Consider the following 15,096-nt stretch of genomic DNA (forward strand, 5'->3'; position numbering starts at 1 on the left):
TCACGCGCTATGATTTGCGCGCGGATTTTCTTGTGTTGTGAATTTATTTTTGTATTATTATTATTTTTTATTTATTTTTTTATTTTATTGATTCAAATAAAATATTTCACTAGTATGCATTTGAGACTATATCATACTATATTGTATTATGTATAATTTATCGTAGGTATAGTTATTCTTATAACGCAGTTATATTTTCGGTGGGACAATTTGACCCGTGATTTTTCTGAAATATCACCACGTTGCAAATCACATCAATCATACACACGTATGACGAAAGTATAGTGGCTATAATTGACTCATCAGTTCATCACTGAAACCAGTGATAAATCAGTACATATATCATATTTTATTGTGATTGAATATTTTTTAAACAACGATATATACAATATTATTATAAATCGGTAAACTACCAAAGTACTTCCGAATTTTCAGACAGACAAACAAGTAGTTTGAACACGCAGTTTTCTTATACTAGTAGCAAAAATCAAAACCATAATATTATGTTTCCCTACTATATTTTACTAAAAGTCGAGTGCGTCGAAATCGTAAATAATAATATGTTTTTCACCTTCCTGGTTATTTTCCCATAGTAAATAGTGTTTTAGGTTTGTTGTTGTAGGTAGGAATAATAATAATTATTCTTACATGTTGGTTATGAAATGTATATTGAAATAATTTACTTTTACAAATCATTAGTGATATAAGTTTTGAGTGAAAATGCTTGGATCAGCATAATATTATATGGTACTTCAAATACATGTTTTGATAAAAAAAACAATAGTGTAATAAAATAAAACTGCGTTTTATTGTAATCAATGTTGACAATTTTAAATTCCAAAATTATTGATCAATAAAATAGTTTACACCAACAAATATAACTTTTATTTTTATAACAATCGTTCATAATATAAACCGTAGCAGGTGGCGTTTTGAAGTTCTGTCTACTCATACAGAAAAATGGAAAACTTGTTTTTTTTGTAAACAATTTATTACTCATGTTGTTTGGCAACTCGAAGCGTGGTCGTCCGTGGTAGGTACTTTTGTTCGGCGTCGCGTCGTCGTCCGCGTCGGCTTGATATAAAACATTCTTGATTTCATTGACACGCGCTATGATTTGCGCGCGGAATTTCTTGTGTTGTGAATTTATTTTTGTATGCTATGCATTTTAATTGAATCAAATTGCAATATTTCTCTAGTATGCATTTGAGACTATATTGTAATAATTGATCGTGGGTAGGTATAGTAATTAATTATTCTAATAACGCAATTATATTTTCGGTGGGATTCAAAACAAAAAATTGGCCCGTGATTTTTATGAAATTTCACCACATTGCAAATTATATATTATACAATTACAATTACAATTATTATAAATCGGTAAACTATCAAAGTAATTACAAACTTGCAAAATATGCTTTTCCGAATTTTCAGACAGACACACAATTTTATTAGTTTGTTTTAGCAAAGTAGGTACCTATACCTATACGCTTACGTCGCGCGTCGCGTCGTCGAAAACGGTGCGCCCAGAAACAAACATACCTAATTCAGTTACAATCCTTTTTTTGTTCCGTAATTTATTGTTTTTATTCTAATACGATTTTTTTTATTCGTCGGCCAGTTCTACTAGGTATAAAAAGATAAAATTGAAATATAATTATTGTAGCGACAGCCATATTATGTTACTATGTTTTCGTAAATATGTTTTTCACCTTCCTGGTTATTTTCACATAATCTTATCTTATATATAAAAATGAATCGCAAAATGTGTTGGTAAGCGCACAACTCGAGAACGGCTGAACCGATTTCGATCATTCTTTTTTTATTATATTCCTTGAAGTACGAGGATGGTTTTTATGTAGAGAAAACGTAAATATTATGTACCACGGGCGAAGCCGGGGCGGACCGCTAGTATATATATATATAAATGAATCGCAAAATGTGTTGGTAAGCGCATAACTCGAGAACGGCTGAACCGATTTCGATAATTCTTTTTTATTTTATTATATTCCTTGAAGTACGAGGATGGTTCTTATGTAAGGAAAACGTAAACATGTACCACGGGCGAAGCCGGGGCGGACCGCTAGTCTTATATATAAAAATGAATCGCAAAATGTGTTGGTAAGCGCATAACTCGAGAACGGCTGAACCGATTTCGATAATTCTTTTTTTATTATATCCCTTGAAGTACGAGGATGGTTCTTATAGCTAGAGAGCTAGTTAGTTTAGTTTTAGTGCAGTGGCAGTGTAAATGTTGTTGTTGAGGTTATGTAAATTTAACACTTTAGTTAACTACCAAGATATAAAGAAATGAGGATAGGACACAATAACTATTGGTTGAGGTATTTATAAACTCATAATATACTTTTAAAAAAATCACGTTTTAATAAATTTCTAGAATTAAATTAGAACAGCTGATTCAAAAGAGCCTAAAAAATCTTAATAATAATAATTACGCTTCACAGCAAGAAGAAATGTACCATATGTACCCGCACAAAGTCGATATTGTGTTGCCTACCGTTCGACTCAATGGCTAGGGTTGTAACTACCTTTAATAATTATTACCAAACTAATAAACCGAGTGATGCGAAATAACCATAATTCTTTTAGAGTTTGATAAAATGATCAGGCAGGTATTTTCTTTAATCCTCTGAATTCTCGGTTACTAAATTGTATCGTTGAAATTATTCTTAATCGCGTAAATTTAATAAATAATCATATGGAAAACACTTTTCATTTGTTTTTTTACTTTCACGCCCAACTACTATACAATAATTACGTTGTTTCGGTATTTTGACGAGAAAACGCAGGAAACATCCGTTGTATCATTTTAGATAGATTGTATATTTTGTATCTGTAGAATTGAAATCAAAGCTATGTATATATTGTCTCCATTCTTTTCTTATCGGATTGTTGATCCCAATGCGAATGCGTCACTTAAATTTTATAAAAGACAATTAAGAACATCAAAAATAAAGTGATACGTAAATATTTCACAGTGCAATATATTATGTAATTAATAATAATTATATATTTATGAAAAAATAATTACATCAGATTTAATAATAGCAATTGTTTTGAATGTACATAATATGAATAAATGATTACATCATAATAGTAATAATCACAATTGTTTTATTTCCCATTTGTTGCAACCCTAGCATATTTTCATGTAGCAGCAGAAGTACCTACACTGGCGGCGCGGCGGCATCGTGCGACATCAAAGGCATTGCCTTACTAGGTAAGTTTATAATGACTCATTTCTTTTATTATATAATTTACGTTTTACTTTTACAGAATCCGATTCAATGGATTATGAAGACGAGTCACACAACGCCATACGATAGTGATGATGAATGAACATTTCAATAAATGCATGCGTGTTTTTTTATGTTGTTTTGTAATTGTTAATTGTTTCTTAAATAAAGAAATAAACTAAATATTTAAATGATGATTTGTTATTTGCAACACAACTTTATATTTGAGATTCTTTACAAATGTATATTTAGTTTTGTATCATCAAATTTATAAATTTTATTCCATAGTTTTCAAAATTAAATGTAAATGACCATAAAAACATTAATAAAGTAAATCATTGATGTAAGGAACGTAATACATATATACATCTGACCATGTAGAAGCTAAGTCTTGTTGACTGCTGAAGTCTGTAAAGTTTTGTTGTCTGCTGAAGTCTGTACGCAATGAAAATGTCTGCCGTTTCGAAAATAAGTTTTTAAGACCCTAATAAATAAAATATATGAATGGCAGATCTGGTCAAATACTTTCAAAATTGTATTTTTTTCAGCACTTTCATAAGTGTCTGCCAGAATGTTATCCGCGTGATAATGGTCTGCCATTGTTATTTTCCGATAGTAATAATAATCTATTTTCAAATATCAAAATGGCAGACGTGGTCAAATGGTTTCAAAGTTCGCCAAAAATTTCCACCTGTCTTACCTAAGCGCGCGCCCCGTCCACCACTCTGGGCTTAGTGACTCCTCATCTCATGTATAGTAGGTATAGGGGAATCAACACACAAAAATCCAGGTCTGGTCAAATACATACAGGTAGCTTTGCGCTAGCTCTCTAGCTATTACTTCTTATGGAGAGAAAACGTAAACATGTACCACGGGCGAAGCCGGGGCGGACCGCTAGTAAATAATAAAATAATAAATAGTGTATTAGATTTGTTATTGTATCTTGTATACCTACGAATAATTATTCTTACGTCTTGTTGGGAAATGTTCAAATACCTACCTATTGAAATAATTTACTGTTACAAATCATTAGTGTTATTAGTTTTGAGTGAATAGGCATGGATCAGAAATTCAGAATATAATATGCTACTAACTACTCAAATACATACATGTTTACACAACAAACACCACTGACCTCTATAACTATAAGTTATAGAGGTCAGTGACCGTCAGTGACAAACACTATGGATACCTACGCTCGCGAATGCAAATTCGGTGATTTACTAATTATTGATACCTAGTCATTGAATTCGTTTGAAATAGCCTGTACTTTGTAATTTTTAGTGTTATAGACATTTATAAAATGTGGTGCTCATTTTTTTGTAATAAATCATCCCGAACGCTATTGTATTTTCGTTGTTTTATTTCAAGTGAACACCTATACAATTTTGTCACGAGCCGCCTCTGGCCTCTGGGTGAAATAAACAAGTCAAATGATTTTTGTTCTAATTGTATTTTGGTAGTAGTTTGTTTAGAATTTACATTACCATTGTTTAATTTTTATTTTGTATTTGCAGTAAAATAAAAAGATGAAAAACTTCATTAGGTATATTGTACGACACCTCACTCTGAATCGCGCTAGCGAAATTTTTTCGTTACAGAGCACATATACAACTTTCGGACAATCTTCATTGAGGCCGGCCGGCAAATCGAGTATGTCGAGAAACTTCACTTATTCGATGGAGGTATTCTACCTTCCTTCCTCCACAGTTGTGGGACCCCGACGTGCATTGAACACGCAGCTTTCTGATACTAGTAGCTAAAATCAAAACCACAGATATGTCTGTGATCAAAACCATAATAATATTTTTACCTATTATTTTACTAAAAGTCGAGTGCATCGAAATCGTAAATATGTTTTTCACCTTCCTGGTTTTTTTTCCATAGTAAATAGTGTTTTTGATTTGTTGTTGTATGAATAATTATTCTTACTTGTTGGTTATGAAATGTATTTTGAAATAATTTACTTTTACAAATCATTAGTGATATTAGTTTTGAGTGAAAATGCTTGGATCAGCATAATATCATATTTGCTACTTCAAATACATGTTTTGATAAAAAAAAAACAATAGTGTAATGTAGGTAATAAAATAAAACTGCGTTTTATTGTAGGTAATCAATTTTGACATTATTTATTTCCCAAAATTACAATAAAATAGTTTACGCCAACAAATATAACTTTTATTTTTATAACAATCCTACTTCCTACTAATGCGAAAGTTCATACATGTTTCAAAAGAAAAACTTTTACTTTTACTATTATTTCAATTTATCCGGTTTAATTAAGACTTAATATTGATACATATGATCATTATAAATACAAATAGGAATTAACAATATAACGAATACGTGGCACAACTAAAATTTTACCGATACCACCCGTGGTCATTCTCCTTTGTGGGTCATTTGTAACAGGATGGCGGTTCTACAGCGAAAAAAGAAAAATGATGGTCAGAACGCTGATACCGGATACCTTAAGATACTGTAATATAAAATATTACTAGATTAGATAAAATATTATAGGTAGTATCTTCACCGTGTGTGACGCGCTTTACATTCACGCCATCTAGAGTTAAATCTTTATCATTTTTGTATACGTCTGTGTGTGTAAACGACCCTGTATGCAATGACAGATGTTAAAACGCATAATTTTACCGAATTGGGTGGATTTTAAGGCAATGATATAACATATTTCAATAAAATATAATATTCAGTAACCGCCATGACTATTCCTAGGTTTGATGACTATTCCAATTACGCAAAAACTCAAATAAACTAGAAATGTAGAATTCAGCGCCATCTAGCGGGATATTGGCTGGGAACAGATCGTTGCAATCACCTTAATTAGCGAGCACATAGCGCATTAATACTGCTAAGTAGTTATTATTACTGTCACTACAGTATTATTCTACGACTATTTATTTAACTAAGAGTGTATTCATATCGGCTTACTAATTGGTATGTTTAAATATTGACTATTGTATATTGCAATTGTGGTCGAGGCCAAAGAACTGGGCCGTGGGAATTTATTTAGCCGAGTGCTTTCCATGTGCTCTGGCTATCAACATTTATTTATTTTAACTACATCCAGGGCAACGTTTAGAAAATCTGTGCATAAACGAGTACTTAACCGACCAACGGACTGCTGAATTAAAATAGATGTATAATGCTGAAAATGGCTTGAATGTATAGGGATAGACGATGGATAAGAAGGCAGAAAAGCATACTGTCCAAAGATAGAATTGGATGCTATTTAGAAGTTCTATTAGTTTTACTTTTATCTACTACATATCTTATATATATAAAATTCTCGTGTCACAATGTTAGTCTGCATACTCCTCCGAAACGGGTGGACCGATTCTCATGAAATTATCTGTGCATATCGGGTAAGTCTGAGAATCGGCCAACATCTATTTTTCATATGTACCACGGGCGAAGCCGGGGCGGCCCGCTAGTAACTATATAAAAATAAGTCGGGTTTTCCTTCCTGACGCTATAACTCCAGAACGCACAAACCGATTTCCACGGTTTTGCATTCGTTGGAAAGGTCTCGGGCTCCGTGAGGTTTATAGCAAAGAAAATTCGGGAAAAATTTCAACAGAAAAGCGGGAAAAAATGAAATGTTACATAAAACGAAGTCATCTGGTGGCGAAACGGAGTTCGCCGGGTTTGCTAGTAGATATTTATTAAAATAGTGAAATGAAGGCAAGGATCTTATTAGGCCTTTAAGTTTATTCGACCTTTATGTTTACCTCCCGTAACTGCTTAACATCCAACTCGGCGTTGTATCCTTAAAAGCGTCATGACTTCCAGTGAATCGTCCGGTTGTTATTTATGTACAAGCTTTATCACTTCACACTACATTAATGGCGCCCTTTAGAGAGCACAATCTCGAACCTTTTAGGGCGCGAATTTATTTGTAGGCGGATTGTAGTTAGATATAATTTATTTATATCTTAATATATTTTTTTATATCTATCTAAAATTTTCTTAATTTCAGCAACGTTTTCTCTTTCTCGTCTTCACTTAATATATCCGTGCAGGTAATAGCTGGCTATTTCAAAAGGTTACATTTCCAATGTTCTGAACTTTAACTTGTTTTAAAGGATCATCAGCAAAATGACTTTTTTACAATATACTTTATGATAACGCTACGATACCATTATTTCGTGATGGAAGTAGGATATGATGACGATGTTGTTTTTACAAGTCAACATAAATAAATAATACAAATTCCGATTAATTATTTACTATAAATTTGTTCACACAGATACCAGAAAAAAGCCGGCTGCTTATTCGCAATACACACATTTAACAAGTTCATTTTACATTCATTCAAATTGCCTGAAAGTGATTGATGTATGAATTGTTAATCGTGGATCTATTGTATTAAATCGATGGCTCAGCACTTTGTGGGGTTTATAATTCAAATATTAAAAATGGACGTACACAAAAAACTATTGAATATATTTTCCATTCAGACCTTAGTGATTTATTAAGTGGATCGAAGCTTATTACGAGCTTTTAACGCTCCTATGAGCTTATAACGACGCCCCCGGGGAATAAAATGGTTATGCGCTATTACCACTTTTTTAATGTTTTTGCATTTTCGTCACTATGGTGTCGTATGGTACCTACTGATTTTTTTTTAGATTTTTTGACAGAAAATTCATAAAGTTATAACAATTTTTATTTTTATTCTACGGAAATCATGTAACAAATTCTTCCCGTAAAAACATCGTAGTCGTTCAATATGGAACGAACGCAGGTCGCGAGAAATCTGTAAGACATTATACAATTTTATTCTCGTAAATAAATTGATAATTCTTTTTAATAACATGCTTTACCTAAATTAGTTTGGTAAATCTTGAACGGTTAACGTATATTACTGCTTTATTATTGACATAATTATCAATACTATTTCACGTAAACATCTATTACAATATTCTTAATGAATTTGAAAACATGTAATAATGTGATGCTATTTTTTTCTCCTTCTATTAATATAGTATTTGGTTATTATTGTCTTTTTCGCTCGAATTTCGACAAGTTTTTACAAGTTATGGCTGGTTCACACTTTGATTAGTGCGAGTGCAGGTGATGAGTAGTACTACGTGTGGACAGCGACTGTTTATGGCTGGTTCACACTTTGATTAGTGCGAGTGCAGGTGACGAGTAGTACTACGTGTGGACAGCGACTGTTTAGTGCGAGTGTTTAGTAGGCTGTGTAGTAAAGTGAATAGAAGCGTGTTCTATTTTTTTGCGAGTGGACTGCGAGTAGCCACGTCCCGCGCGCCCTCCCTTCCCCCTCACTCGCAGCGTGCCTGCACTCGCACTAATCACCTGCACTCGCAGTCAATTGGACACTACTCGCACTACACACCTGCACTCGCACTAATCACCTGCACTCGCAGTCAATTGGACACTACTCGCACTACACACCTGCACTCGCACTCGTCACCTGCACTCGCACTAATCAAAGTGTGAACCAGCCATTAGTGCGAGTGTTTAGTAGGCTGTGTAGTAAAGTGAATAGAAGCGTGTTCTATTTTTTTGCGAGTGGACTGCGAGTAGCCACGTCCCGCGCGCCCTCCCTTCCCCCTCACTCGCAGCGTGCCTGCACTCGCACTAATCACCTGCACTCGCAGTCAATTGGACACTACTCGCACTACACACCTGCACTCGCACTAATCACCTGCACTCGCAGTCAATTGGACACTACTCGCACTACACACCTGCACTCGCACTCATCACCTGCACTCGCACTAATCAAAGTGTGAACCAGCCATTACTATGCGCGGTCGGCGCGGTGATCATGCACATTGCACAATAATCAATCATTGCGTAATTTGAAGTCGTTGAGATGTGACAAATAAAAATAATTAGTATTCTGTGATAATTATAATAATATATAAATTTAACCATGGAATATCGGCATAAAGGATTACGAGCTAGAAGAATTCTTAAAATGGTTGAGGGAGGTGAAAGTGGTAAGTATTTTTTTAATTATTACGTAAATAGGTACTTAGGTATATTATTGAAATAAAAATTTAAAAGGAGAGTATTCGTATACTTACTTACCAGCTTATTTTTTTATTTAGTTAAATACCCACCTCCTTCGGTATTATGCGTTCTGTAGGTATATTATAAACATACATATTGTTTATTTCAATAATTATTTCATTACAGGGTCTGAAGATATTAATGTTGTTGAAATGCCTGATATTCTTCCATGTGACGGCATAGCAACAAAAGTTTTAATTGGTACGTAGATACCTGTTCAATATGTAAAACGTGAGTTTGTTGTATTTTTTTATCTTAATTTAAGTATAATAATAATATCTGTTAATATTTTAGACGTACCGACTACATCTAACGGGGAACAAGGTGACAATGTACAGGAACCATCTTTAGATATATGTGAACTACAAAAAGTAAACCTAACTCGTGAAAATTCTACTGAAAATGAAATGCTATCCAGTTCTGGTACAGATTATATTGACATTATTAATCACCAGCTTATAAGAACACCAACATCAGTATCAAACCTTTCTTTTATATTAGACAGTGTTGATTTTATTGCTTCGCCAGATGGGTATATTATTCATGCCAGTAAAAGTAAATCGAATACGCCGACTCTGTTTGATTGCACAATACAGGAAGATAATACTATTTTAGACTCAGATGATAGAAACCTCGATGAAACATTAGTTCCTTTTGAGAATAATAAAGGTTCTGTACATAGCATAGTCGACGTAAAACATGTTAATATTGATATAAATAAGACTTTAACGCCTCAAAATAGATCTAATTTAAGCCCCAACGAGATGGTTATAATTATAAATAGCGATAAAAGCCCAAGGCAACAAGGTATAGTGATGTTAAGATGGCTACCAAAAGGCAGTATGAGACTATCTTTAATACAAAGTTTAATTATTCTTTTTTTCATCCTAAGAAGGATTTATGTGGTACGTGTACGCTTTATGAACAAGCAGAAGGCGAACATAAGGAATCATTCAAAGATAAATACACAAAACATATACATAATACAGAAAGAATTCGTGAAATCAAAAATTCAGAAAAGGAAAATCTTAACGCAAACTTCAATCTAGCAATTTTTGATTTAGAAAATTTTTTAGGCGTACCTCAGTCAGAGGTAGGAATATTCCATTATAAACGGAAGTATCCTGTGTATAACTTCACTTTTCAACTTCAGTTTTCGATGCTTCAAGAAAGAAAGGATACTATTATATGTGGCATTTGCAAATTGCTAAAAGAGGATCAATAGAGATAGGTAGCTCTTTATAATTTTATTGAAGAACAATATTATAAACAAATAAATAAAATTTCATCTTATTCTGATGGTTGCGCAGGACAGAACAAAATAAGATTTGTGTTTGCCCCTTATCTGTTTGCTGCTAATAAGTTCAAACTGGAAATTTTTCATCGTTTCTTTGAATCTGGCCATAGCCAAAATGCATGCATGCGTAGAACGAGCAATGAAAAATAAACAAATTTATACACCTGATCACTTATATGGTATATTTATGAATGCTAAACAAAGTGGTGAAAAATACAAAGTCAAGAAAATGAGACAAGACAATTTTTATGACATAAAATCATTGATTACTGGACAAAATTGGCTAAATGATGCAAAAGGTAACAAAATATACTGGTCAAAGATAAAAGAAATAAAAGTTGCCCATACACATCCACAATCTGTTTACTTTAAATAATATGATTATGATGACGACTAGGTATATTGAAATGAATATAAGAACAACTACAACTAAAAACACTAGAAAACGAAAATCTGCCTCTACCACAGCAACTTCGTCTATCGCTGATGACGTGACATTACAGCCAGCTTATAACGGTCCAGTTCCAATTTCTAAAGCTCTACACGAAGACCTATTGAGTCTTTGTAGGATTAACGCCATACCTCTCCATTATCACAGTTTTTACAATTCGCTGATAAGCAACAAATAATACTGAAGCCGTTTTAGGTGAGGATGACTGTGACAGTGAGAGCAATGAAACAGGCTGATTGATTTTTTAGAACTAAGACTGATTAATGCCTATTGTAACAATTGTGATTTTCTTAAATAAAAATTATGTTTATTATACTTACTTCATTGTTTATTTTATTTAAGTTTTTACAATGTGACTGAAAAGCACCCTCGAAGTACCAAGTACCTAGTGGTGTTACAATAATTTATAACCAAAATTCATAAACATTACTGCATAATACGATGAACTCTCTAAGCACATTTATACAAAAACAAAGTCGTTATATAGCTATACGAAAAAAGACACTGGTAGCTTTTACAAGAACAAAATTGTATTAGTTTATTACAATAACCATTCATTCATGAAAAAAATGTAGAAAAACATCGTAATGTAGGGATATAGTTTTCATGATATTACAATTTCACGAGAATAAAATCGTTATGTGCCGTTACTTAGGATACACTTAAATATAAAATCAGTATTATACATTTTTTGTAATAACTTTAAAAGTATACATTATATATTTTTTTATTATAGCTACTTATTAAGAAAAAAAAATACCGAAAATAATGATGTATTGTATGTTAATATAGGCCGATTAGTTTATGAGCTAAAACGGAATAACGGTTTTTTGCTCGTCCTGTAAAATTTACTTTTGTCTATTACGATTTTATTCCCCGGGGGCGTCGATAAGGTATAGAGTTCATCTCCGAAGATGCTTCATAGTATAAAGACTGGTTGAAATTAAAAGTTAACCTGTTACTACAATATAAATATCCGCACTAAGTATAAATAGGTTGCATTCTACAAAAATTTTAATATGTATTTCAAAAGGGGTAGGTATATAAAATTTATTGAAAAAAATTGTATGAAAATTTCAGTAAGTGGATTCGTCGATTATAAATAAATTTCGAGCATTTTTTTTATTAAATTTAATTGTCATAGGTCATCGACCCACATATCCTAAACACACACACAGCACACAAACAGACCTTGCGCTGTGCCGGCATTTTCATACTTCGACTTGAGTTTAGCGGCCGTCGCGCGCGCATCCGACCTCACAGAGTCCGTTGTGGACGTTCTTGAACTGAACGAGAGTGTCGTCGAGAAGGAAGAAGAGAACGAGGAGCCCAGGCCGAGGCCGAGCGTGGTCCTGTAGCGGCGGCGATACATTGCAGACGTGTTAACGCGACGGTGGTCCGTGAGCGACTGCCTGTGCACGCGCAGCCGTGGCGCAACCCGGAAAAGCGGCCGCCTATATATTACGGGAAAACTAGACTGACGCACGTAGAAAATAATCGATAGTTTAGTTCATACGAGTTAAAGGGGCGGCAAATTAATCCTATTTAGAGATTTGCTATTACGAGAAGCGTCGATGGGAACGTTTTCTTAGTATAGTCACTACCGCGATTGAAAATACGTTACTTTTTATGTAGAGCTGTAAGTCTTCTGTGTAGCACGCAGCGGTGGGTAGCGATAAAGTTTTGCTACGACAAATAACGTCCGGATTTGCGTTTATTCTGATTTATTTTCCGTTCAAATTCATTTAGATTAGTATGATACAAAAATGAGCCCAATACGTAATGTCGAAAAACAAGCAAACAAATTTGAGGATATGTACATTTTTTCGAGGACAAGAATTGACGCAAATCAAATGACGGTATAAAAACCAAACATGATATAATCAAACACCAAAACTTTATACTGCATCGTATAATGCAAAAGGCATAGGTTCTAGATTAATCTATTACGAAAGGATTCAAACAGAAAATCTAACATATCATTTCTGGATTAAGGATCAAATGCAAGATTTTCTAACACCACAGTCCACAATAAATACACACAAAACTAAATAAATAGATATCTAGATATTTGATATCCAATTCATTACACTCCATTCACTTTCTGTCTATCGAAAGAAATAAAATTTAAATAATGATGTGTACATAGTAACTTTTTATTAAAAGTATACTACCTCTAGTAGCGAGATGTCAGTCTGTATGTTTCTGTTAATCTCTAAAACTGCAGGTTAAGTAATATGCAGTAACAGCAGCTATTTGAATTTTAAAAACAAAATCAAGGTTGCTTGCATAAAAACGTTCAAGTGCACCACAGTAACGGGCGTAAATCAATTTCCAATAAGTAAAGTAAGAACACATCTAAACTGAAGACAGATTATAAATTGTAAATAATAATGTAATTGTGCTGATAGACGAGTGTAGAACTAACAAACACTGGCAATAAACCTCCATTAATGTAACAGACAGCATGTAGTTCGACCATCAATCTATCTGTCATCGTAAACTTAGCGGATGAAAGAACTAACACTGGCTTTAAAAATGAAACTTATAAAATTGTAAACTGTATCCATCTCTTAACATAGAGCCCAAAGCAATAATGTTATCTTAAATAATTCCACACAAAACATATTATTCTTAATTAAAAGACGTCATAACCATTTATCTATTTCTATGTTAAAATATTATAAATATTATTATTTTTTATTAAGAACTAGCGGTCCACCCCGGCTTCGCCCGTGGTACATATTTACGTTTTCTCTACATAAGAACCATCCTCATAGTTCAAGGAATAGTTATATTAAAAAAAGAATTATTCAAATTGGTCCACCCATTGACCATATCATTTAATTATTCAGTATTCTTATGACACAAGTATTTATTTATATCACAGCTTATAAGGTTTTATTTCCACTTGATTCTGATTCTAATGCTACTTAACAATACCAAAGAGGTGTTCGCTGGATGTCTTTAAATTAACAACTCGAGCAAACATAAGCTGTGACTAAAATTATACACACTGTATTGTTTGCTATCATTGTTTTTATAATGAGATATAATTACGTCGTACATATGTAAAGTAAGTACACTTGAATTTGAATGTATATATGACAAAATAATAAATGTGAAGGTCGGAGGTGTGAGTTAAAATAATTGAAATACATTAAGGTATGTGCTATTTCTAAAAGCAAGGAATGAATTAAAGAAATAATGTGACAAAAACAAAAACAAATTTAACTGGTAAATAATTCAACTAATATATAACTATATTATTTCCGAAATTATAATATATTATAGCGACAACAATTATTATGAAAAATAATCATGCCATACAAAATCTACTGTGCATTATTAAATTGCTACATGATGATTTTCAACTATATATTTCTAGTTCATAATAGGTATGTGTACAATATTATCAAAAACAATAATACCTACAGTTATGTATGAGTCTCGTCTATAACTTAAAAATTCTATCAATAAGTTTTACTTCTATAGTTAAGAACTTAATAAAATACTGACATATTTATTACATAGGGCACCCTGTTCAACTATCCTTCCTACAGATAATCACTGTACATACTTTAAATATTCCAAATTAACACCCACATAAAAGGATAAACATTCATATGTCTTCTCAAACAAAACAGTACTTTGTAAAATCACTGAAGCATGCTTAATGATATTTAATCCATTTTTACTATCCAAATTTTGTGAAGCCCCGTTATATTAAGGGATACTTCAATTAAAACTACTCCTGTGTGTCAATCAATTTTAAACTTTAAAGCAATAATTTGTAGCAATAAATAATTACTGTTACTCAACATGTATTTATAATTATAACTATGGTACAGTGTATTTTACTGTATCTTATAAATGATGTAAATTTATTTTTTAACTATAGCCAATCCATAAATGTTTTGATAGCATGATACAAATTATACCAAAATATTTGCCCATTTGAAATAGATTTATTAAAAATGCCCTTTCTACAACAAAAAAATTAAAGCCAAGTAATGTTTCTTAAGACA

General features: G+C 32.6%; 2 protein-coding genes across 3 annotated transcripts in view; one reads left to right on the forward strand and one right to left on the reverse strand.

Annotated features, from left to right (window-relative positions):
* Positions 1–15,096, reverse strand: part of LOC149903731 (E3 ubiquitin-protein ligase znrf2) — a 108,339-nt gene that overhangs the window by 89,008 nt on the left and 4,235 nt on the right. Inside the window, exon 1 of one of the 2 annotated variants that reach the window (XM_090107768.1) lies at positions 12,260–12,455. The exons of the other annotated variant lie outside the window; for it this stretch is intronic. Coding sequence (XP_089963894.1) covers positions 12,260–12,440 — 181 coding nt within the window. The 5' untranslated portion in view covers positions 12,441–12,455. Of the gene's footprint in view, positions 1–12,259; positions 12,456–15,096 lie in introns of those variants that run through there. 2 annotated transcript variants of the gene reach the window in all.
* Positions 9,181–10,369, forward strand: LOC149903732 (uncharacterized). The gene is made up of 3 exons (XM_090108175.1): positions 9,181–9,247; positions 9,447–9,521; positions 9,615–10,369. Exons 1-3 carry the CDS (start codon positions 9,181–9,183, stop codon positions 10,367–10,369), a joined length of 897 nt encoding a protein of 298 aa, XP_089964301.1.

Source organism: Colias eurytheme, chromosome 12 (genome assembly GCF_061535395.1).
Source record: "Colias eurytheme isolate Ceu_HAF_F1 chromosome 12, ilColEury1 Martin Lab GWU primary, whole genome shotgun sequence".
Lineage (NCBI taxonomy): Eukaryota > Metazoa > Arthropoda > Insecta > Lepidoptera > Pieridae > Colias > Colias eurytheme.

What these genes read in the sequence shown, in the direction of transcription:
- LOC149903732 (XM_090108175.1), top strand. Translation starts at nt 9,181, where the DNA reads ATGGAATATCGGCATAAAGGATTACGAGCTAGAAGAATTCTTAAAATG. An exon ending in GGTTGAGGGAGGTGAAAGTG is followed by an intron (nt 9,248 to 9,446) that starts GTAAGTATTTTT and finishes ATTTCATTACAG; the next exon opens with GGTCTGAAGATATTAATGTT. An exon ending in AGCAACAAAAGTTTTAATTG is followed by an intron (nt 9,522 to 9,614) that starts GTACGTAGATAC and finishes TTAATATTTTAG; the next exon opens with ACGTACCGACTACATCTAAC.